This window comes from Nicotiana attenuata, chromosome 2 (genome assembly GCF_001879085.1).
Source record: "Nicotiana attenuata strain UT chromosome 2, NIATTr2, whole genome shotgun sequence".
Lineage (NCBI taxonomy): Eukaryota > Viridiplantae > Streptophyta > Magnoliopsida > Solanales > Solanaceae > Nicotiana > Nicotiana attenuata.
This window is the reverse complement of record NC_031990.1, coordinates 10,143,721-10,163,711: the sequence shown is the minus strand read 5'-3', so window position 1 is coordinate 10,163,711 and position 19,991 is coordinate 10,143,721. Positions and strand designations below refer to the sequence as shown.

The 19,991-nt window shown below is 36.3% G+C and overlaps 2 protein-coding genes and 1 long non-coding RNA gene across 3 annotated transcripts; 1 reads left to right on the top strand and 2 right to left on the bottom strand.

Moving 5' to 3' along the window:
- Positions 38-6,309, top strand: LOC109244184 (U11/U12 small nuclear ribonucleoprotein 35 kDa protein). The gene is made up of 8 exons (XM_019411236.1): positions 38-293; positions 387-484; positions 1,510-1,561; positions 1,750-1,820; positions 2,535-2,625; positions 2,712-2,787; positions 5,111-5,189; positions 5,698-6,309. Exons 1-8 carry the CDS (start codon positions 119-121, stop codon positions 6,118-6,120), a joined length of 1,065 nt encoding a protein of 354 aa, XP_019266781.1. The 5' UTR covers positions 38-118; the 3' UTR covers positions 6,121-6,309.
- LOC109216415 lies at positions 16,202-17,119 on the bottom strand. Its single transcript, XM_019380568.1, has 3 exons — positions 17,101-17,119; positions 16,453-17,004; positions 16,202-16,407 (listed from the first exon to the last, which is right to left on the bottom strand). The coding sequence occupies exons 1-3, from the start codon at positions 17,117-17,119 to the stop codon at positions 16,202-16,204; spliced, it is 777 nt and encodes a 258-aa protein (XP_019236113.1).
- On the bottom strand, positions 17,707-19,659 carry LOC109222735. Its single transcript, XR_002067449.1, has 2 exons — positions 19,547-19,659; positions 17,707-18,128 (listed from the first exon to the last, which is right to left on the bottom strand). It is a non-coding gene; the product is annotated as an uncharacterized LOC109222735 (long non-coding RNA).

The window sequence follows — 19,991 nt, the reverse complement described above, 5'->3', positions numbered from 1 at the left end:
CATCCAAAACATAATGTCATCAACTATTTAGAATTCCAAATAGGCCCCAAAATACACTCCTGTGTCAATTTTAATCCCTTGAAATTTAGTTCCGAGGCCATTACAGTTTGATGAAGAAATGGGTCGAGAAGATTACAGCAGCGAAAGGAGGTCTTCAACTGGGCGAGATCTAAACTCAGTATTCTATGCATCAATATATCATCCAATTCAAGCTGGAAGCATTGATGGAACAGACATTCTTCCTCACGATAACGCCATTTACAGAGCTCTTCTCTGCTCTAATGCCGGCTTGTGTTAGTATTTATACTCATTCTAGCTCGTAAAACCCTTCTTTTTTACCCCTGATAGTTTCCATTGTTTACTTCTTTTGCCGTTGTTGTTTTCAGATGACCCGTTTGGTGACCCGAAGGCTATTGGTGACCCGTATTGTACACTCTTTGTTGGTCATTTGTCTCATTTTACCACTGAACATACCCTTCGCCAGGTTTGCTTTTCTGGATTTTTTTAATTATAAGTTTGGGTATATAAAAGTTATATTTTGTTTTGGATTTAAGTTATATATATGGACACTGTAATGTACTTTTTACACCATCACTGAACATTCCCTTCGCCAGGTTGGCTTTTCTGGGGTTTTTTTTCTCAATATAAGTTTGGTTGTAAAGGTTATATTTTTTTAATTTAAGTTATATACACGGACACTACACTGTGGTGAAATTTTTACACCGCCATCAGTGTAATTTAACATGTTATAACGGGTTATTTACCATTTATTCTAGGTTACACTCAGGGGCGGAGGGAGAGTAGAACCTACGGGTTCGGCCAAACCCAGTAGTTTTGGTTCAAACCATGTATTTGTCTTAAGAAATTCATTGAACATGTATAAGCTATTAATTTAGAACCCACTAACTTAAAAGATTTAGAATCCGAACCCATAAGTTTCAAATCCTGGCTCTGTCTGTGGTTACACTTGTGCCATTCTTTTGTTCTTGTTGTTTGCTTATTGCCTAATTGGTGTTAAAGTTTATATCTTTTTGATAAGCTTATAACACTTTATCTTATACTATGGGAAATTGCTCGAGTTTTGTTTATTTAAAATTTTGGTCCATTCGTACCTTTGACGTTAGCAAATTGTGATCTTGCGATTAATGAAGCTCTAGCGTGAAATTGGTGAACTTCAAGTGTCAAATTCTTCGGAAAAAATTGGTCCAAATCTACCCTTTAACTTTTGATTGTGGTTTAAAAATACCCTCAAATTGGAGCTACATCTGGGGTCAATGGAGAAACAAGGCTTTTCCTAACGGAGGGGTGATATTTGACCTAAAGTCTAACAAAGGGCAAAGTTGCTCAATTTAGAATAATATAGGGTAAATTTGACCATTTTCGTATTTCTTGTGTCTTTCTTTGTTACTCTTGTGTTGTTCTGTTGTTCTTGTTGTTTGCTTATCGCCTAATTGGTGTTATTGGTTCAATTATTTGTTATTATTGAATTTGGGTTGCGTTTATTAACAGGAAATGAACAAATATGGAAGGGTGAAGAACGTAAGAATTGTCAGACACATTGGTAGTAGCTATATCTTTCAAAATTACAACTTGCTTATGTTGCCTTTCGTGTATTCTTTTGTGGAGGTTTAATGCATATTCGAAATCATAGAAATTGTGCTGATATGTACCACTTACAGTTAAAAGAAAAGATATTTGCTTTTGGAAGAATTGAGTTAAAATTTCTCTCATATGGTGTTGCTTTTGCAGTAACGGGTGCTTCACGTGGTTATGCATTTGTTGAATTTGAATCAGATAGGGAGATGCGGCGAGCATATAAGGTAATTTGTTCTCTTAGTGCTTCTGATTTTGTGAATTTTTAGGATGCTAGCAAAACTTTTTTCTACATAATGCACATACCTGCACCAGAAGATGGGGTGACGCTCATCCATTGTTCTAGTGCACTATTTAGAGATACATGGGAAAATGGAAAATAGAGTGATTTGAAAACTTGCAGAGAAACGCTAACTATCAAAATCAAGGATCAAGAAAATATATAGTACTAGCTTTTAGTTCAGATATGAGGATGTGTAAATAGTTAGTGGCATCAAATAATTATGGGAAAACCATTCTTTAATGACCTGTACTAGATTTTTAGACAAGCAGATCTCTACGACCTTTTTAGTTGCAGAAATTCTGAAAGGGTGTGACCTGCCAAACTTAGGTGCCGAGGAATAGTGATTTTGCAAGATCATGCTGGTTAATGGCTGTTGAATCTTCAATAGTTTAACAGCCCATTGTATCCATGATCATGAGAAGGAGTTTGCTAGGCTCGGAGCTGATTATTCAAGGCTGCAATTTGTTCTAGCTGAACTATATTTTGTGAATGCAATGAATTAGAGCTTGTTTAAATACCTACTGTTTATATAAGAAATAGGAGTCATTGTCCTTAAAACAAAGAAGCAATCAAATTTGTCTAGGTTCTCTTTCTCACTCTACCAAGTGAAGCAAACTCATGGCATAATTTTATTCATTTTGTTGTTCACATACTGCAGGATGCTCACCATAAGTTTATTGATGATTCTGAAATTATAGTTGACTACAACAGGCAACGATTAATGCCAGGCTGGATTCCGAGAAGGCTAGGTTTGTGACATTAGTCTGATATCCTTCTTCTCGAAGCTTTAATTTGCTATATGAACCTGCTATATTAAAGCCATTCTCTTTTACAGGAGGCGGTCTTGGCGGTAAGAAGGAATCAGGACAGCTTCGTTTTGGAGGTCGTGAAAGACCATTTCGTGCTCCACTGTAAGTATTCCTGCTTCATTTTCAGTAATAAAAGAGAATTGGAGGATTGTCTCACATTTTTACACGCTTTGGAGTCGTCCTTGCATTTTTCTCATTTATTTTCTTTTTGAGTTGTAAAGATAAGCATGTTTACGGTGTTAATTTAGTTCAATGAGCATTATACAGTTACTAGGTCAAGGTTTTGATTACTAGGATGAGAGTAATGAGTATGCTTGTGCCCTTACCTCTTATATTTGAGGGCAAGGAATTTTTTGGAGCTCAGCCGATGAGATTGTAATCCCAAATAAATAGTAGCCCCTTTTAAATGTTACTGAATGTAGGATAAATCGCATTCTGCTTATTCAGATTCTCAATCTTTCTAATGAACGGCTTCTTAACGATTGATTATTGCTGGATATAAAACTAGATTAGGCAGGATAAATTTATCTCCTGCTGGTAGCTTTTTATGTGTCGAACTGGATTAGTATTCTCTTCCATTACCAGATCAAATTATCGTAGATTTGGTCGGGGAGGGGCGAGAAAGGGAAGAGGATTACAATCTCGCCGAGTTAACCTGCAAAAATGAAAGTTTAACTCCTCACGTCCAAATAGGATGACTGAAGAACGGGTAGGTCTTTCATCTTATATTCTGTCTTCCTCATTTTTCCTGTCGCTAGTAACCTCCAACTCCTCTCCTGGAACTCTTTATCCGGCCGAAAGACTGCAATGGCTATGAAATCAAGTGTTAGTTTCATTACTTTTTTTTTCTTTCCCATTGTTGGCATTATTATTTGGTTGAAGTTATGTTCCAGTTGGACATGGTGCTTAGGTCTCCCGAAAATAGCCTCTCTATCCCTCTGGGGTAGGGGTAAGGTCTGCGTACACTCTACCCTCCTCAGACCCCACTAGTTGGATTCTACTGGGTTGGTGGTGGTGGTGGTGGTGGTGGACATGGTGCTTAGGATGATAAATCGATGGTTGAAACTTTCTTAGTTTTTACCCTTAAGAGTAAATTGCGTCAAGGGTATTTTGAGAGGAATTTTTTTAACCGGATTAGTCAAATGCAGGATTGGAGTAGCAAGAGGTATGCCGCGTTTAATTTCACCTACCAAATGCTGGACTATTTGTTACCTTCTATCCTTCAGTAATACACAGTCTGGAAGGTTGTTTTCCCCTTAAATTTGCATAAGCTAGCGGCTCCGACTAATTTGGGATTAAGGTGCAGTTGATTGATTGATTGGACTTATTAATGGCGAATCTTGACTGACTGATGAAAGAAATAAAATAGAATCTTTGTTAGACTCATAAGTTTGCCTTCTGTGTCATTTGAAATTTAACAGAACAGAAACTAGTCCATCAGTTTAGTCTCTTCAATGCAGTTTTGAGCTCAACTTGAAATATCACATTGTTGGGAATGCCTTCTTTACCAGTTGAAGCCCCTCCAATTCCAAGTTAATATGCATCTAGGGGTTCTGATGGCATAATTAGAAAAATGGAATAAACATGTTGCTGTGCATCCACCTAGTCCTCAAGACATGAGCAACTTCAACTAGAACCAAGCTATGTTTGATGCTTGATGATCGTTCAGTTACACATCTTCACCGCCACCTTCGAGACCAACTAATATTTTGAGCTTTACTCTGATCTGCTTATTGCTGTGAGGAGAAAATAAGCTTCTCTGATAGTTCCAAAAGGAAAGTTTTCCAGAAGTTCCTGAAGACATCAAATAATGCTGATTCAGAGACCAACTCTGAGTTGTTTTCCAATTTATCTGCAAATAGCTCTACCTGGAAGCCCCGATATCTCCATCAATCTGCTCTCCATCATCAAGCCCTTCTCCTGCAATATAGATCCTCTGTGATCGTGTGATTCTGTGATTGTGCTATTTGGACGCTCTAGAATTGAGATATCCCGCCCTCATATTAACCTATCTCCTTTAATTCTTATTCCCTTGTCCGTTGTCCCCTTAATTTGGTGCAGTGTTCACCAGATCTGAAGTAACGAAAGCTAGCATTAATCCCCATGTGTCTCTCAGTTTGTTTTCTGTCAATCTTTCCTTTTGTTTTTGTTTTCATTTTTTATTGATAGGATCCTTTTCTGGCTTTTCATCTTTGGTTGAATACTGGTATTCTAGGGTGTGAAGAATGTGTTGTGCTTCCACAGAAGGAAACAAATTTTATTGAGATAAACGAAAAAATATGGAAACGTTCTATATATCTGAACCGAGCCGTAAGCATTGCCTTTCTGCAGGGGCATTGTGTTGAAAACATTCTCCTCTCGCTCTCTTTCATGCTACTTTCTTTATATGTATTTTACACTAACTACGGAATGCTCCTGGAAACAGCCGACAAATTCCGTTGGATGATCTAAAGAGGCTTGGTATACCACCTCCTCCTGAGGGAAGATACATGTCACGGTTTCAGGTAATCCATTTCTTGCACATATTCTTTTGGGAAGAACATAGGTGACCTTTTGAAATGTGTATCGTTCATGTTCACTTTAAAGTAACTGAAACATTAGTTTTGGTCAATGTATTAGTTAGATAAGTTCTGTCGCTCATAATATTGTATTAAGGGCCCCCCACAGTTTCCTTTCCTATTGTTTTGTCTATTGGAAACAGCCTATCCATCCTCACAAGGTAGGGGTAAGGTCTGCGTACACACTACCCTCCCCAGAAGGATAATACTATACTGGGTATGTTGTTTTTGTTGTTGTTTCCTATTGTTTTGCTCTTACTATTATCCGTGAGCCACGGCTGTCAAGTTCTGTGACTGAAATAGTTTGATACACATAAGTGATCTTTAACACCAGGAGAAATACTGGTTTAAGTCAAAATGAGAAAGTGGAGTCTGGATAATGCTGGGATAAAGGATGTAAAATGAAAATTATCCATCTTTTAGTGATGCTGATGACTTGAATTAAATCGTGTAGGTTCCATCGCCTCCCAGACGAGAAAGGAGCATGGAGGACACTAGAGACTCTTCTCACAAGCACGCTAAAGGAAGCGAGCATTCTCATCGATTGGAGAGATCTCCAAGTCGAGAGCACCCATCTAGAAGACGCGAGAGGTCTATGGACAAGGAAGATTTCTCTCACAGGCAGAGAACACATGGAAGGAAGCGACATGACTTAAGGTCCCCCAGTCATGATCATTCATCCGATAGGAGTTCAATGGACAGAAGCAGACATTCTCACAAGCGCCAAAAAAGTAGCAGAGTCAGGCATGACACGAGATCCCCCAGTCTTGACCATTCATCTGATGAAACTTCAACTTACAGAGAAGAACGTCGTCGAGCTCGTAATGCACGGTCTCATGGAGATGACAGATGGTCACCAAGCAGGGATGATTCTTAAAATGGAGTAAAAGATTAATCAAACATGTAAGGCATATAATAGCTGTAATTATCAGGTCTTTTATTTGCTTGTCTAATAGCTTTGTTAGTTCATATCTCGTGCCGCCTGTTAATTACATGATTTTCCTTATGAGTGCTACTATATTCTTGATTTTCACTAAACAAAAAGATGCAAAAGAAGTGACTTGTATTAACAATGATGAATGTTAACGGTCCTACAAAAATGTCAAAAAAGGAAAAGGAAAAATTTAAAAAGTGCAAAAGATTCATATCATCATATGGATCACAGTTGTTTGGCTTTTTTTGACTTGTAAATAAGATTTCTATCTCATCTTATTGTCATTGATTCTTAGTAGTTTTTTCCTTGAGTTAGTCGGGATGTCAAAACGAATAAGTAGAGGTGTCTATCAGGCTATTTTGCCTTATTTTAAAGCTGAAGCCCCTCTCCAAATTTTTTTTGCTTCCCACTCAAAGACCCTATAGGACATTATGAGGCATGATTGCTTTGGTGTCAGGTTATTTATTCATTCTTTATTATTTGTGATATTTGGTTAGCCAAAAAAGCTTCAGATACATTGGCTGCATAAGCATTAAAAGGGAAGGACATACAAGGTATCCCATGGGAGAATATTGAATGTAGCAAAGATAACAAGTATTACTACTTTCTACCTTTTTTAAAAAAAAATATTTTATAACGGTGGTAGTCAGACTAGCTCGCGCGCACTTCGGCTAAATTTCACCGAACTCCTGCTACCCCTCACTAGCACGGGTACTGGGTAGCTTCGGCCGGCAAGACTTAGACAGGTGAAAAAATTATTGCGTTCAACTTTTTACAAGCATGAAGGAGGGAAAGGGAGTTTTCACCATGGAACTTAATCCACCCAATATTCAACGATATAGGGGCTGCTGAAAGTTATAAATATTATTCATTTTCCGCTTATGAAAAATAACATTAACCCCTCTTACAATTCTCACCACAGATGCATCACAAGCAATCAGATAAGAGAGTAATATATCCTAACGGGAATCCTTTATCCTGTAGCATAAAAGGGACAAATACTTAGAGAGAAGGACCTATATACTTCCTAAAGAAAATAAGCTTTTCGAGTATATATATATATATATATATATATATATTCAAAAATTATACATTTTTCGGTTATTATTTTAAGAGTGACTACACAGTGGCATTTTTCCATTTCAAAATCAATTATCTCAAGTCCTTTCACTCTTCTGAAACATTTTCTTTTTAAGTCATAGAAGGCAATCATATCTGAATGTGTGAATATTATTTCTTCATTCCATGCCCCGAAGAAATTTATATTATTCTTGGGCCCAAATCGTAGCGTAGACCTTTCTAATGGTGGCGAATTGTGTTCCATCGGGGTCCATTTTCCATTGATTGTTTAAGGTGAGAATGAATGAAGGACTAATAATGAAGTTTTCCACAATTTGGAGGTGCACTTTAACATGGATAATGACTTCAGGGGGCATCTTAGAAAAACAGAGGTTATAACATCAGCAGATAGCTTATCAAAACTCACTATTGCATTTCCTGTGTCCTCCTCTCCTACTTTCCCGTTGTATTGATATTTTCATCTTCTTGTTAGGCCAAAGTATGTCACAAAGTTAGGCTGCAATATCATAAACCCATTATTATTTTTTTGTTAACGAAAAAAGGAAGGGACCCCATCTATGAAAATCAAGCATAATATCAATACTAATATGCTAAAAAGTAATTGGATTGAGGATATGACGTCATCCTTTTTTTTCTTTCTTTTTTTCTTTTTTTTTTTTAATTTTAATTAAACCATCAACCCAGGCTTTCACCTCCAATGGTGATAGACAATTTGGTCTGAAACCCTAATCCCATAACACAAACAAGAAAATACAAGAGAAAGGGAATTAAATGTGATCAATAACCTTAACTTATACCCTTCTTATATGTTCTGATTCTAAAGTTAGCTAAACAGCTTTATCCATAACATAAACATTCAATTCCAGCGAATGCATCTATGAGGTCGGGGTCATAATTTGTACCGGTTAAACAAATTGTTGGAATTCTTAAAGTAATACATTTCCGGGCCGTATATTCTTTGCGTTGATCAATCGATCTCGGCTTATGATTCAATTGCAATGTATTTAATAATAGAGCTTTAAAGTTTATATTTTTATGTGATCTCAACATAAAATTAAAGTTTATGTTTTTATGTGATCGCAACATAAAAAGTAAGTCTGAATTTTCTACAAAAGCCTTCAGGTCAAACCACTTAATTCTAACTAATAATAGAAAAGGCTAATCTAAAATTGGCCAAATCTCTTTTTGGAAAAAAAGAAACTGAAAATTTAAAATGCTACTATATCCTATCAAATTTCTTAGATGAATACCTTTTTGTATTGTTATCCCCAGTAGCAAGGCACCACAGTGCACGTTCTCCTATTCCTAGTACTTTTTGTAACGCTGGCCATGAGCAGTCGCTCCGTGTAACACCTTTTTAATTATAATATAAAATAGTCGTTTAAAACTAAAAAAGAAAAAAGAATGTTTTTTATCGTTCCCAGTTTTTGCAATGCCGCACGGTAGAGAGATGCTCAAATTAATTGAGTGTTGAAAAATAGGGCTCTAGGATTTGGTAGAAATGGCGTGGGGTAGCCACTTTTTAATGTGGTATTTAGTTTTTATTCAGCATTTTTAATGCTGAGCAAAAATAGCCGCTATTCTATTAAAATTAATACGAAAAAACGGTTTTACCCTTTCTTCATGAGTGTTGTGTAAATATTAAGGACATGGTGTCCTTAATATTTACACAACACTCATGAAGTTAAAGACATGATGTCCTAAAGTTTAACAATAAAAGGTGCAAATACAGGACATTTTGCCCTTAATATTTACACAGTACTCATGAAGTTAAGGACACCGTGTCCTTAATATTAACACAACACTCATGAAGTTAAGGACACTATGTCCTTAATATTTACACTACACACATGAAGTTAAGGACACCATGTCCTTAACATTTACACTGCACACATGAAGTTAAGGACACCATGTCCTTAACATTTACACTGCACATATGAAGTTAAGGACATGATGCCCTAAAGTTTAACAACAGAAGGTGCAAATACATGACACTTTGTCCTTAATATTTACACAACACTCATGAAGTTAAGGACACCATGTCCTTAATATTTACACGGCACTCATAAAATTAAAGACACCATGTCCTTAATATTTACACTGCACATATGAAGTTAAGGACAAGATGTCCTAAAGTTTAAAATAGAAGGTGCTAATTCAAGACACTTTGTCCTTAATATTCACACATCACTCATGAAATTAAGGACACCATGTCTAGAACAGGGGTACCGGTAAAAATTCATTAAAGCACTGCTAAAGAGTAAATACATTTTAAACAGTGGCTTAAGAGTAAATACATTATAAATAGTGGCTTAAGAGTAAATATAGCTCTAATTAGCATTTAACTGTGCTACCCCCCCCCCCCCCCCCCCCGGGATTTGCTTATAGCAAAAGGCTAGCCCTGCTTGTGGGTTGTAGGCAAAGGAAAAAAGAAAGCCCAACATATAATCTTTCTTGGGTAATTTGCAAAAGAGGCGTTTTCGTATATATACCATATATGAAACTATATTATCAAATATGTTCATAGTTTGCTTATTACCCTTCATGTTAATAGTAGTTCTACCTAATATATACAATGCATTAAATAAGGAATCATTGTAGCTTTATGATTCCTTATTTTGCGCGCTAAAAAAGGGGAATTAAATATTTTCCAGATCTTCCCCAACGCAAATCACGCATATTCCATAATTATCGTCGGCTTCACTCTGATCTTCCACAACGCAGAATAAGATTTTTCATACTCTGTTTTTGCGATACACTCTGTTTCCAGAAATTCTCTCTACATCTCTCTCTATTTCTCAATCGCAAATTTCAGTAATACAAAGCAAATGAAAAGAGAGCAGCAATTCCACCATTGACAGCCATTAAAAAGCTTGAAAGCTTTGAATTCATATTTGGGTTTTCAAAAATCATTATTTGTTTGGATTGGGTGTTGTTGAAAATAATCGGGAATATGGTTTGGAGTTTATATCTCAATTTTGAGGGGTTCTAGTGAAGATTAGACTTGGTTTTGACTAAATTTTTGATTGAAACTCGAAGAAGAAGAAGAAGAAGAAGAAGACATATTGCAGAAATTGTAGATAAATTGTAGATTATTTGTATTCTGATTGTAGATGCTTTATTTTCTGTTTTCACAAAAAAAAAACTTCTACAAATCTTCTGAAAAAACGCAATTATGTCAAAAATCCCAATTATGCTACAATTGAATGGGAATTGGGATATAAAAATTCAATGTACCCAGTTTGTAGATGTTTTGTAGATAAATTGTAGATTATTTGTATTCTAATTGTAGATGCTTTATTTTCTGTTTTCACCAAAACGACTAAAACTTCTACAAAATCTTCTGCAAAAAACGCAATTATGTCGAAAATACCAATTAAGCTACAATTGAATGGGAATTGGGATATTAAAATTCAATGTACCCAGTTTGTAGATATTTTGTAGATAAATTGTAGATTATTTGTATTCTGATTGTAGATGCTTTATTTTCTGTTTTCACAAATCAAAAACGACTAAAACTTCTACAAATCTTCTGCAAAAAACAGTCTACAATTTAGTATAAATGTAGTAATTATGTAGATACCCTTACAAATAATACTGCTTTATACATACTTAAATTAATTTGTTGTATATTTGTAGAATTTTTGTAGAAAATATACTGAAAGATATGTTCTTTCAGTATATATCTAGCATATTCTCTGTTGCTAATTGATTTTGTTCTCATCTTATCTCTAACTGGAATGGTTCTGATGGATGTTTGAATTGGGAAATGTTAAGGTAAGATTTCCAGTTAATATTACCGAACATTCCCAAGAAATACAGTATTTATTCACCAAAAGTTGCTACTGATTTTTCATCACAACTAATAGCATCATCTGGAATATATGGAAGAACCAAAAGTAATATTTTGGATTAGGCTTCAACGAGAAACTTATTGCATCGAAGAATGAATATTGGAGGAATCTGCATCCAAGAATGCCTGGATTAAGCACTTCAAATTCTGTTCTCATATAAACAAAGAAGAATTTTCAGATTCCTTTAATTAAGGAGTAAAAACGTACAATTAGTTATACCCTTAATTAATTATGGTATAGAATTGGTAATTTGGTATACTAAGTGTAATTTAGTCAAACCTTAAACATTGAGGGTAATAAGGTTTCCTATGTGGCATAGGAATGTAAAAATTCCTTTGCAAAAACAGGATTACTTGATACCGCCTTTTAAATTTTTATCCCATTAAGAAAAATCTAGGGAAAATAACATTCGGTGAGAATTTTGGAAAGCCTGGCAATCCCCAGAATTTCTCATATGGTGATCACTAGAAATGCCACAAAATATAGCAATCACCAATTTTTTTTTCAAATCGTGATTACTAGGATTTACCACGAAACCTGATAGATTGCCGAGATTTTTTAATATTGTAGCTGAAAATTCTGAATCACCATAACTATCTGTTAAGGAAAATTATATTGCTAGGAGCCTTACCGATATTCTGTTTGGAGGCTATTTTCCCAAGACTTTTCTTAACCGGGCCAAAATTTGAACGGTGGTCCTAAAAAGGTCCATCCAACGTAATTTCTTGATCTTTCTTCACATAAAATCCGGGATAGGTTATTTATAATCTTTCTTTATTTTTGGTTCGCTTGCATATAATTTACTTCCTTTGTCCCAATTTATGTGATACCTTTTTTTAAGCCTGTTCCCAAAAGAATGTCACCCTTCTATATTAGAAATAATAACTTAAAAGTTTCTACTGTATCCTTACAGAGATAATTTATAGCCACACAAATACTTAAGATTTATTTTAAACTATAAGTCTCAAAGATCTGTATTTCCTTTTTAAATTTCGTGTCCAGTCAAATGATGACACATAAATTGGGACGGCAGAAGTACATGATATTCGCCAATCAAAATAATGCAAAAGAAGTGACTTGTTTTAAACAATATATAAGTTAAGTTTTGAGGGGCTCAACTGTCTTAAATCTCAAATTACTACTTTGAGCCTTGACCATGCTTTTCATAACTATTTTGAATTTAAAGTTCGATTCTCAACATATACTTGTATCCCTTTACTAGCTACTATCTCGAACCTCCTCTAAGAAGTAATCTCTCCGTTTCAATTTAGATGACACTTTCTTTATTAATTCGTTTCAAAAAGAATGACAGATTTCTATATTTAAAAATAATTTAACTTTAAACTTTTCATTCTCCACACTTTACCCTTAATGAGAAGCTTTTATAGTCATACAAATATTATGGCCCCACCAAACTTTTTTTTTGGTCAAAATTAAAAAAAATTATTTCAACCAAGTATAATTATGTACATCCACTAGTTACATTGGACTTATAACTAGTCTTCCGAAATCTCACTACCTATTTGTACAGGTATAAGTTCCTCTTTCTAGTTTCTTAACTACCTCTAGATAGAATAACTATTCAAGGACTCTAAGACTCTCTTCCATTGCTGAAATGTTGTCCTCTTGTGTGCAACTGTATGGTTATCTCTTTAAGAATCTCTTGACTCTCTTTCTTTGTATCCTGGAATCTTCTTGCATTTCTTTCACTCCACATATGGCAAATAGTTGCAGCATATAGGAATTTAATGATCTGTGCTCGTGGTCTGTTGTTTCTCATTTTCCTGCTTATCCATTCAGTTTCTTCCTCCCAGTTGCTAATTCTCCTCTTCTCCCCTAGCCACCTAGTATTGTATTCCAGATTTGGGATGAGTAGGAGCACTGAAAGAACAAATGCTGCAGGTTTTCCTCAGCTCCAGTATTGCATAGGACACAATCTGTTTGGACGTGTATACCCCATTTCTGCAGTCGATCAACAGTAGCCAGTCGACCCATAAGTGCCAGCCATAGGATGAACTTGTGTTTTGGTATAGTATTTGGTCCCGGCACTAGTCCTCTCCATTGAACTTTCTGATACTGTGGTAGAAATGATTGATAAGCTTTTTTAATTATGAATTTACCTTTGTCACAACAATTTTGTAATGCCATATTAAATTCCATGTTCAGAAACCATTTCTTTGCATCCAATATTTTCCTTACCAGCCAGCAGGCCCGTGCAGGTGTATTCAGATGTTGTACCTCTTTCCCTTTGATATAGTATGTATGGATCCAATTTATCCAAAGTGCATCTTTCTTGGTTGCTACAGCCCATAATAACTTGCTGATAGCTGCTTTGTTCCATGTATGGAACTCTATAATGCTTTGTCCACCTGCTGAATATGGTTTACATAATATCTCCCATGCAACCAGTGCTCTCCTTGAGCTCTCATGACTGCCTGTCCATAGGAATATTTTACAAACTCTAGTTATGAGTTGGATGACTTTTTTTGGAATTAGAAATACCTGAGCCCAGTAGGTTTGCATCTCAAACAACACACTTTAATAAGTTGCACCCTTCCACTATATGATAAGTACTTAGTGGACCAGCATCTTATTCTTGTAATCATTTTCTCAACTAATGGTAGGCATTGTTGAACTGTGATCTTCTTTGAGGACAAAGGAACCCCCAAATACCTGAATGGAATCTCTCCCTCTGAGAATTGCATTTCATTCAATAACCGGTCCTTCAGTTTTGAACTAACCCCTGCCATATACAATGAACTTTTTTCCAAATTAGCCTTGAGTCCAGATACTGCTGAGAAGTTGTTGAACTGTTGAAGCATCAACTGTATAGAAATTGGATTAGCTCTACAACACATAATTAAGTCATCAGCAAAACATATGTGGACTATCTCTAACTTGCTGCATCTTGGGTGGTAGTTGAAATCTGGATTGTGTCTCAGCTGATTGAGGGATCTATTCAAATACTCCATCACAAGAACAAACAAGTATGGAGACATTGGGTCTCCTTGTCTTAGACCTCTCTTGGCTTGAAATCTAGGTGTAAGTCCTCCATTGAATAGCAAAGTGTAGCTCACTGTGCTTACACACTCCATAATTAGACTTACAAATTTCCCAGGAATCCCAAATTCTAGTAAGACCATTCTGAGAAAGCCCCATTCAACTGTATCATATGCTTTTCTCATGTCCACCTTTACTAGGCATTTAGGAGACACTCCCTTTTGTGTGTATCCCTTCATCATTTCATGAGCCATAATCACATTATCCAGAATATTTCTCCCCTCAATGAATGTTGAATGTGAAGGCCCCACTAGATAGTCAATTACTAGTTTCAACCTAGTAGTAATGACTTTAGCTATCAGTTTGTATAGTGTAGTGCAGCAGGCTATGGGTCTGAATTCCTTCACAAAGGTGGGGTTTTTTACTTTTGGAACTAAAGTTACAGTAGTGTCATTTACCTCCTTCAGCAGTTTACCAGTTTGAAAGAATTGCATTATTGCCTTAGTCACCTCATTTCCTATCAAATGCTAGTATTGCTTGAAGAATTCAGTTGGAAATCCGTCAATGCCAGGGGCTTTATCAGCTGGTAGGTCCTTCAAAGCCTGAACCACTTCTGTTTCTGTTACTTCCTGTATAAGGAGCAGTTTCTATTCAGTATTGAGACAAGGTCCATCTCTCGCTATGGTTGGGTCCAGACACGACATTTCTACTGCATTTGTGCCCAATAGTTTCTGAAAGAAGCTTATAAATTCTTTTTGGATTAAAGCAGGCTCATACAATTGAATTCCATCTTCTGTGCAGATTGAGGATATTCTATTTCTCGCTTGCCTTGCTTTCAATGCTGCATGAAAAAAATTTGTGTCCGAGTGTCCATAAGCTAGCCATGTTGCTCTAGACTTCTATCGGAGCACTTTCTCATGTGTAGTTGCCCATTTTTCCAGTTGTACTAGAATCTCCTTCTCAGTTGTAATGAGTTGCTCATTGAACAGGTATGTATTTAATTCCAACTGTACTTGTTTTATTTGTCTTGCAGTTCATTTAGCTTCCTCTCCAAAGTTGACATTTATTTATTCATCTGGGAGGTTTCCAATTCTATTAACTTCAATTTCCTCCAAATTGTGTACATGGTATATCCTTGTACATGTTGTTCCCAAATTTTATGTACTGTTTCCTTCAAATTCTCCTGAGACAATAGCACATTAACAAGTTTGAATGGCCTTGGTAGTTTCTGCTTGGCCACCTCTGTTCTGATGATGATTGGTGAGTGGTCTGAACATTCCGGATGATGGTAGAATGCTTCCAACTTTTCATACCTCATAAACCATAGATCATTCCCAAATGCCCAATCAATTAAGCTGTATATTCTTTTCTTTGCCTCTCTCTTATTGCACCATGAGTAGGTACAGCCTTTTTTTGCTTAGTTGACCAAGACAAATTTCATGAATGCAGTTTTGAAAGTCCTCCATCTCTGATTGTTTCACAGGCAGTCTATTAACCCTATCTTGCCGGAGAGAATTATATTAAAGTCCCCTAGTACAACCCAAGGATCTGTCATCAAGGTACTAATTTGCTTCAGTTGTCTCCATAGCTCTTGTCTCTTATTTTGTGTAATCATCCCATATACAAAGGTTATGTCACAGGCAAATTGTGACTCTTTGTCCTCGACCTTACAGTACACCGGTTGCATATGAGATACTACGATGTTTACTGAAACCTTGTGAGGTTTCCAGCAAATCCACAATCTACCTCTAGGGCAGACTGTATAATCTGCATATATCCCCCACTCAGCTCCTAACTTTCTTTTTGTTTTTTCTGCTCTTTTTTGCTTTATTTTAGTTTCTAGGCATCCCACCAATACCACTTTATTTTTAAGCAAAAAGATTTCAATCCCTTTTGCTTATAGGGCTTGTTCAACCCTCTTATATTCCATGAGCAAATGATCATGGAGGATCTGTGTTGCCAGTACCCCCCTTTACCATGTTGGTATTAGCTTTCTCAGGTTGTATCCTTAGCACATTGAATCTATTTTGCTGAAGGAATTGCTCAACATCTTCAGTTACTATTGAAGCTCTTGACCTGTTATCTTCCTTTTATTCCATCTTCTGTTTGTCTCTGTTATTGCATCTTTGAATTTCCTGACTCTCCTCCATAAGATTCACCACCTTATGGTTTTCCTTTGGTCCTTCATTTGCCTTTTCAGCAGCTTCAGCAGGTGGTCCTGCACTAGGCTTGGCCTTCCATTGTTGTTGTTTGGCTTTCTTCTGTTGTCTCCTTGGTTGTTGCTGATCATTTATTCCTTACTGTGTCTTGAATTGTGCTTTGCAGTTTGTTTTGTGCTTACCAATCTGCAAGCATTCCTGGCAATATTCTGGTTTCCACTCATACTCAATCGATTGCAAAATGCAGCTACCATCAGGCTCCTCTAGTGTTACTGATTCAAGAAGGGGCTGAGCCACATCCATTTCAATGAGTATCCTAGCATAGGAGATTCTTTCTTCTTTTGCTGTGAGCTTATCAGTACATATTGGTTTCCCCAAACAACTAGCTATTCGTCCCAGATTTTCTATCGCCCAATACTGGATGGGTAAGTTTGGAAACACTATCCATACTGGTATTGCATTCAGTGGTTCTTCAGCTAGTTTGAAGTATGGTACCCATTGTTTCAAAATCATAGGCCTATTGTTGTAAGTATAAGGCCCATTCTGCATAATCTTCAATTTGTCTTCTTCATCATCAAATCTAAATATGAAGTAGCCTTCATCATGGAGATAAACCTGCGGAGTTGTGACAGTATTCCATACCCCATAGACAAATTTGAGCATATCTTTAAATGAAGGATTACCCCCAATTACATAGCCAATTAGGGCTGACCTCCATTTTTGATTTTGCAATTCTATGGCATTAGCACTAAGCTTGACAACTTTAATTCCATCTTTCAGGGTCAGGGGGAAGTAATTAAGTTCCTACCCTAGATGTTGAGCTCGATTACCTTTGACTATAGCCGCCATGGTTGGCTTGATCGCACTAGAGTTTGCAGAGAATGTTAATTTCCTTGCTGCATTTGAGTTCCTGGTTGCTGGTCTTCTACCTCCATCTGTTGCTTGTCTGGAGCCTCTGATTGATCTCAATTTAGTGCTTGTAGTATCGTTGGAGCACTACCCATACCCATCATCCATTGCCCTATTTGAATTGGGGCTAAGTTCTGTGGAACTCCTGTCTCTGGTGCAACAACTCTAGATGATTCATCTTTAGTTGAGGAAAGATTGGTGTCAACCACCGGCGCTGGAATCTGCTTCTTCTTCTGGTGTGCCATGGATGGTGCACGTTAGCTATTTTCGCTTAACATGCGCCTTGAGAGCTTCTCTATCCTCTGTTAGATTTTACTGGTACATCCCACCAAAATTCTTGGATATTAATACTGTTATATATAAGTTACATTCGTCTAGATGAATTTGAATAAAACTTTTGCCCTTAAGCTTTTAGCATCACATGTTTCAAAAGTCTTTTTTTTTCTTAAATTTTTTATTAAGTCAAATAACATCATCTAAATTGAAACGGAGGGAGTAATATAAAACAAAATATTAAAGATACCTAGTGAACACAATGATTAAGCAAATTTTATTCAAATTCATTTAGACGAATGTAACTTATATATAACAGTATTAATATCCAAGAATTTATTCTATCTGCTTATCACTTCTCATTTCTGATTCTGGCTAATATTGCTTAAACAAAAAGTACAAAATCAAAGTATTTATTTACGAGAAAATTTAAGATTTTGATGCATGGCACCAAGCATGCGAAGAACAAGATGAAGAGTAGACTCTTTTCTTATGGAGTAATCCTCCACAGTGCCTTTCTCCAGTTGCTTGCCACCAAATATCAGCCTCTGATGATCTGTTTCAATCCCTGTTTTTTCATAGATCTTGATTTTCAAATTATTAATGGTGTCGAAGGTTTCCACGTCTAGGGTTATCGTCTTGCCCGTGAGCATTTTCACGAATATCTGCATCGTACCTAAGTAAAAGAAAAATCAATCATCACGATCAGTGTGTAATAAGGTCAGTGGTAAGCTAGGAATTTCTTCGAGGGTGATCAAACTTGAAAGAAGTAAAAATAATTCTCCAACAAAGCGTCTTCAATATATGTTATATATATACCTCGAAACCCTAATATTTTACCTATATATACAATGTAAAACATAGCTTCGCCCCTGAGTGAGGTTATCAGAAAAACTTTATTAATCAAAGAAAGATGAACCGCCACCATAACGAGGCTATTGTGATCTTTATTATAACAGAACAAGTATTGTTCGCTTTATCGCTTGATGTTTATTAGCTACTTTCAATTCGTTAAGCCAAGCAGGCTCAATATATATATATATAGTGTAAGTATTGAACTTCTGACTTGGATCTTGAACAAAATTTCTTGGTTTGACTTTTTTTGTATCTTTCTTTCTCTTTTCCTAATTTTGAAGGAATGGGGAAGGAGGGTTGGGGTGGGGGGGAGAGGAGAGGGATATTATTACATATTCGATCCCTCACACACCATGTGAGCTATACTCTTTAACCCAATGTGTACATATCGTTCAATATATATAGTAACAGTTGATATCTATTAGCTACTAAATTGCTTTTTTCATTTATACTTTTTGGACTTACTACCACCTGTGACTTAATATTACGAATCAATACATACAAATGATGTTAAAATAATCTTGCGTGTACGAAATATGAACCTCCTTTTAAACATATTAAGCATTATACTATTAAGCAGCTGGAGCCTTGGAGCAACGGTAAAATTATCTCTGTGTGATTATTTATAGGTCACAGGTTCGAGCCGTGAAAGCAATCACTAATGCTTGCATTAGAGTAGGCTGTCTGCTATATTAAATATTATACTATTAAGTCGGAGTCTTGGAGCAACGGTAAAATTGTCTCCGTGTGACTTATAGGCAGGGGCGGAGCTAGAGCGCCGCCAGCGGGTTCGGCCGAACCCAGTAGCTTTGGTTCAAACCCTGTATTTGTCTTAAAAAATCTATTAAATATGTATAAATTATTAATTTAGAACCCAGTAACTTAAAACGATTAGAATCCCGAACCCATAAGCTTGAAATTCTGGCTCCGCCTCTGCTTATAGGTCACAGGTTCGAGCCGTGAAAGCAATCACTAATGCTTGCATTAAAGTAGGCTGTCTATATCACACCCCTTGGGGTGCGCCCTTCCCCGGCCCCTGCGTGGACGCGGGATGCCTTATACACGGGGCTGCCTTTTCTTTAACTATTAAGATCTCCACTTTTAGGCTTGAATTTTGGATAACTCTGAACGAATTCTCCTCATGTTTATGTATATAACTCGACATATATAACTAATATCATGGAACACAATTGAATGATCAAGACCAAAAAAAAAAAAAAAAAAAAAAAGTGAGAGTACCGTAGAATGCAGAAATTAAACTTGGAGCAAACAAAGGCCAAGAACAAGAAGAATATAATATGTGTATAATGAATTGCCTGTTGAGGTTTGTGCTTAAACAAGATGGCTTCTTATATTTGCTAATTGTGCATTTAACAACTTTTTAAGAAATGCCTTAAAATGTCAACTAGTGACTAAGTCATGAATTATCATATCCAGCACGGTTTGACGTGTATGCACAAGTATTCTTCGTTTTCATGTTTTAATAAACATACGTTTATTGACAAGCTGCAATTTAATATTTGAATTATAGGTCAATAACCGTGGAAGCAATTCCTAATGCTTATATACGAAAATCTAAACTATAGCATACGAAAATTTGAGAATCATCCTGAATTCTTATTTTATGGCCCGCTAAAATGACAAGAAACGAAGAACGATCATGGCGAAATGATGGCTATTGTTC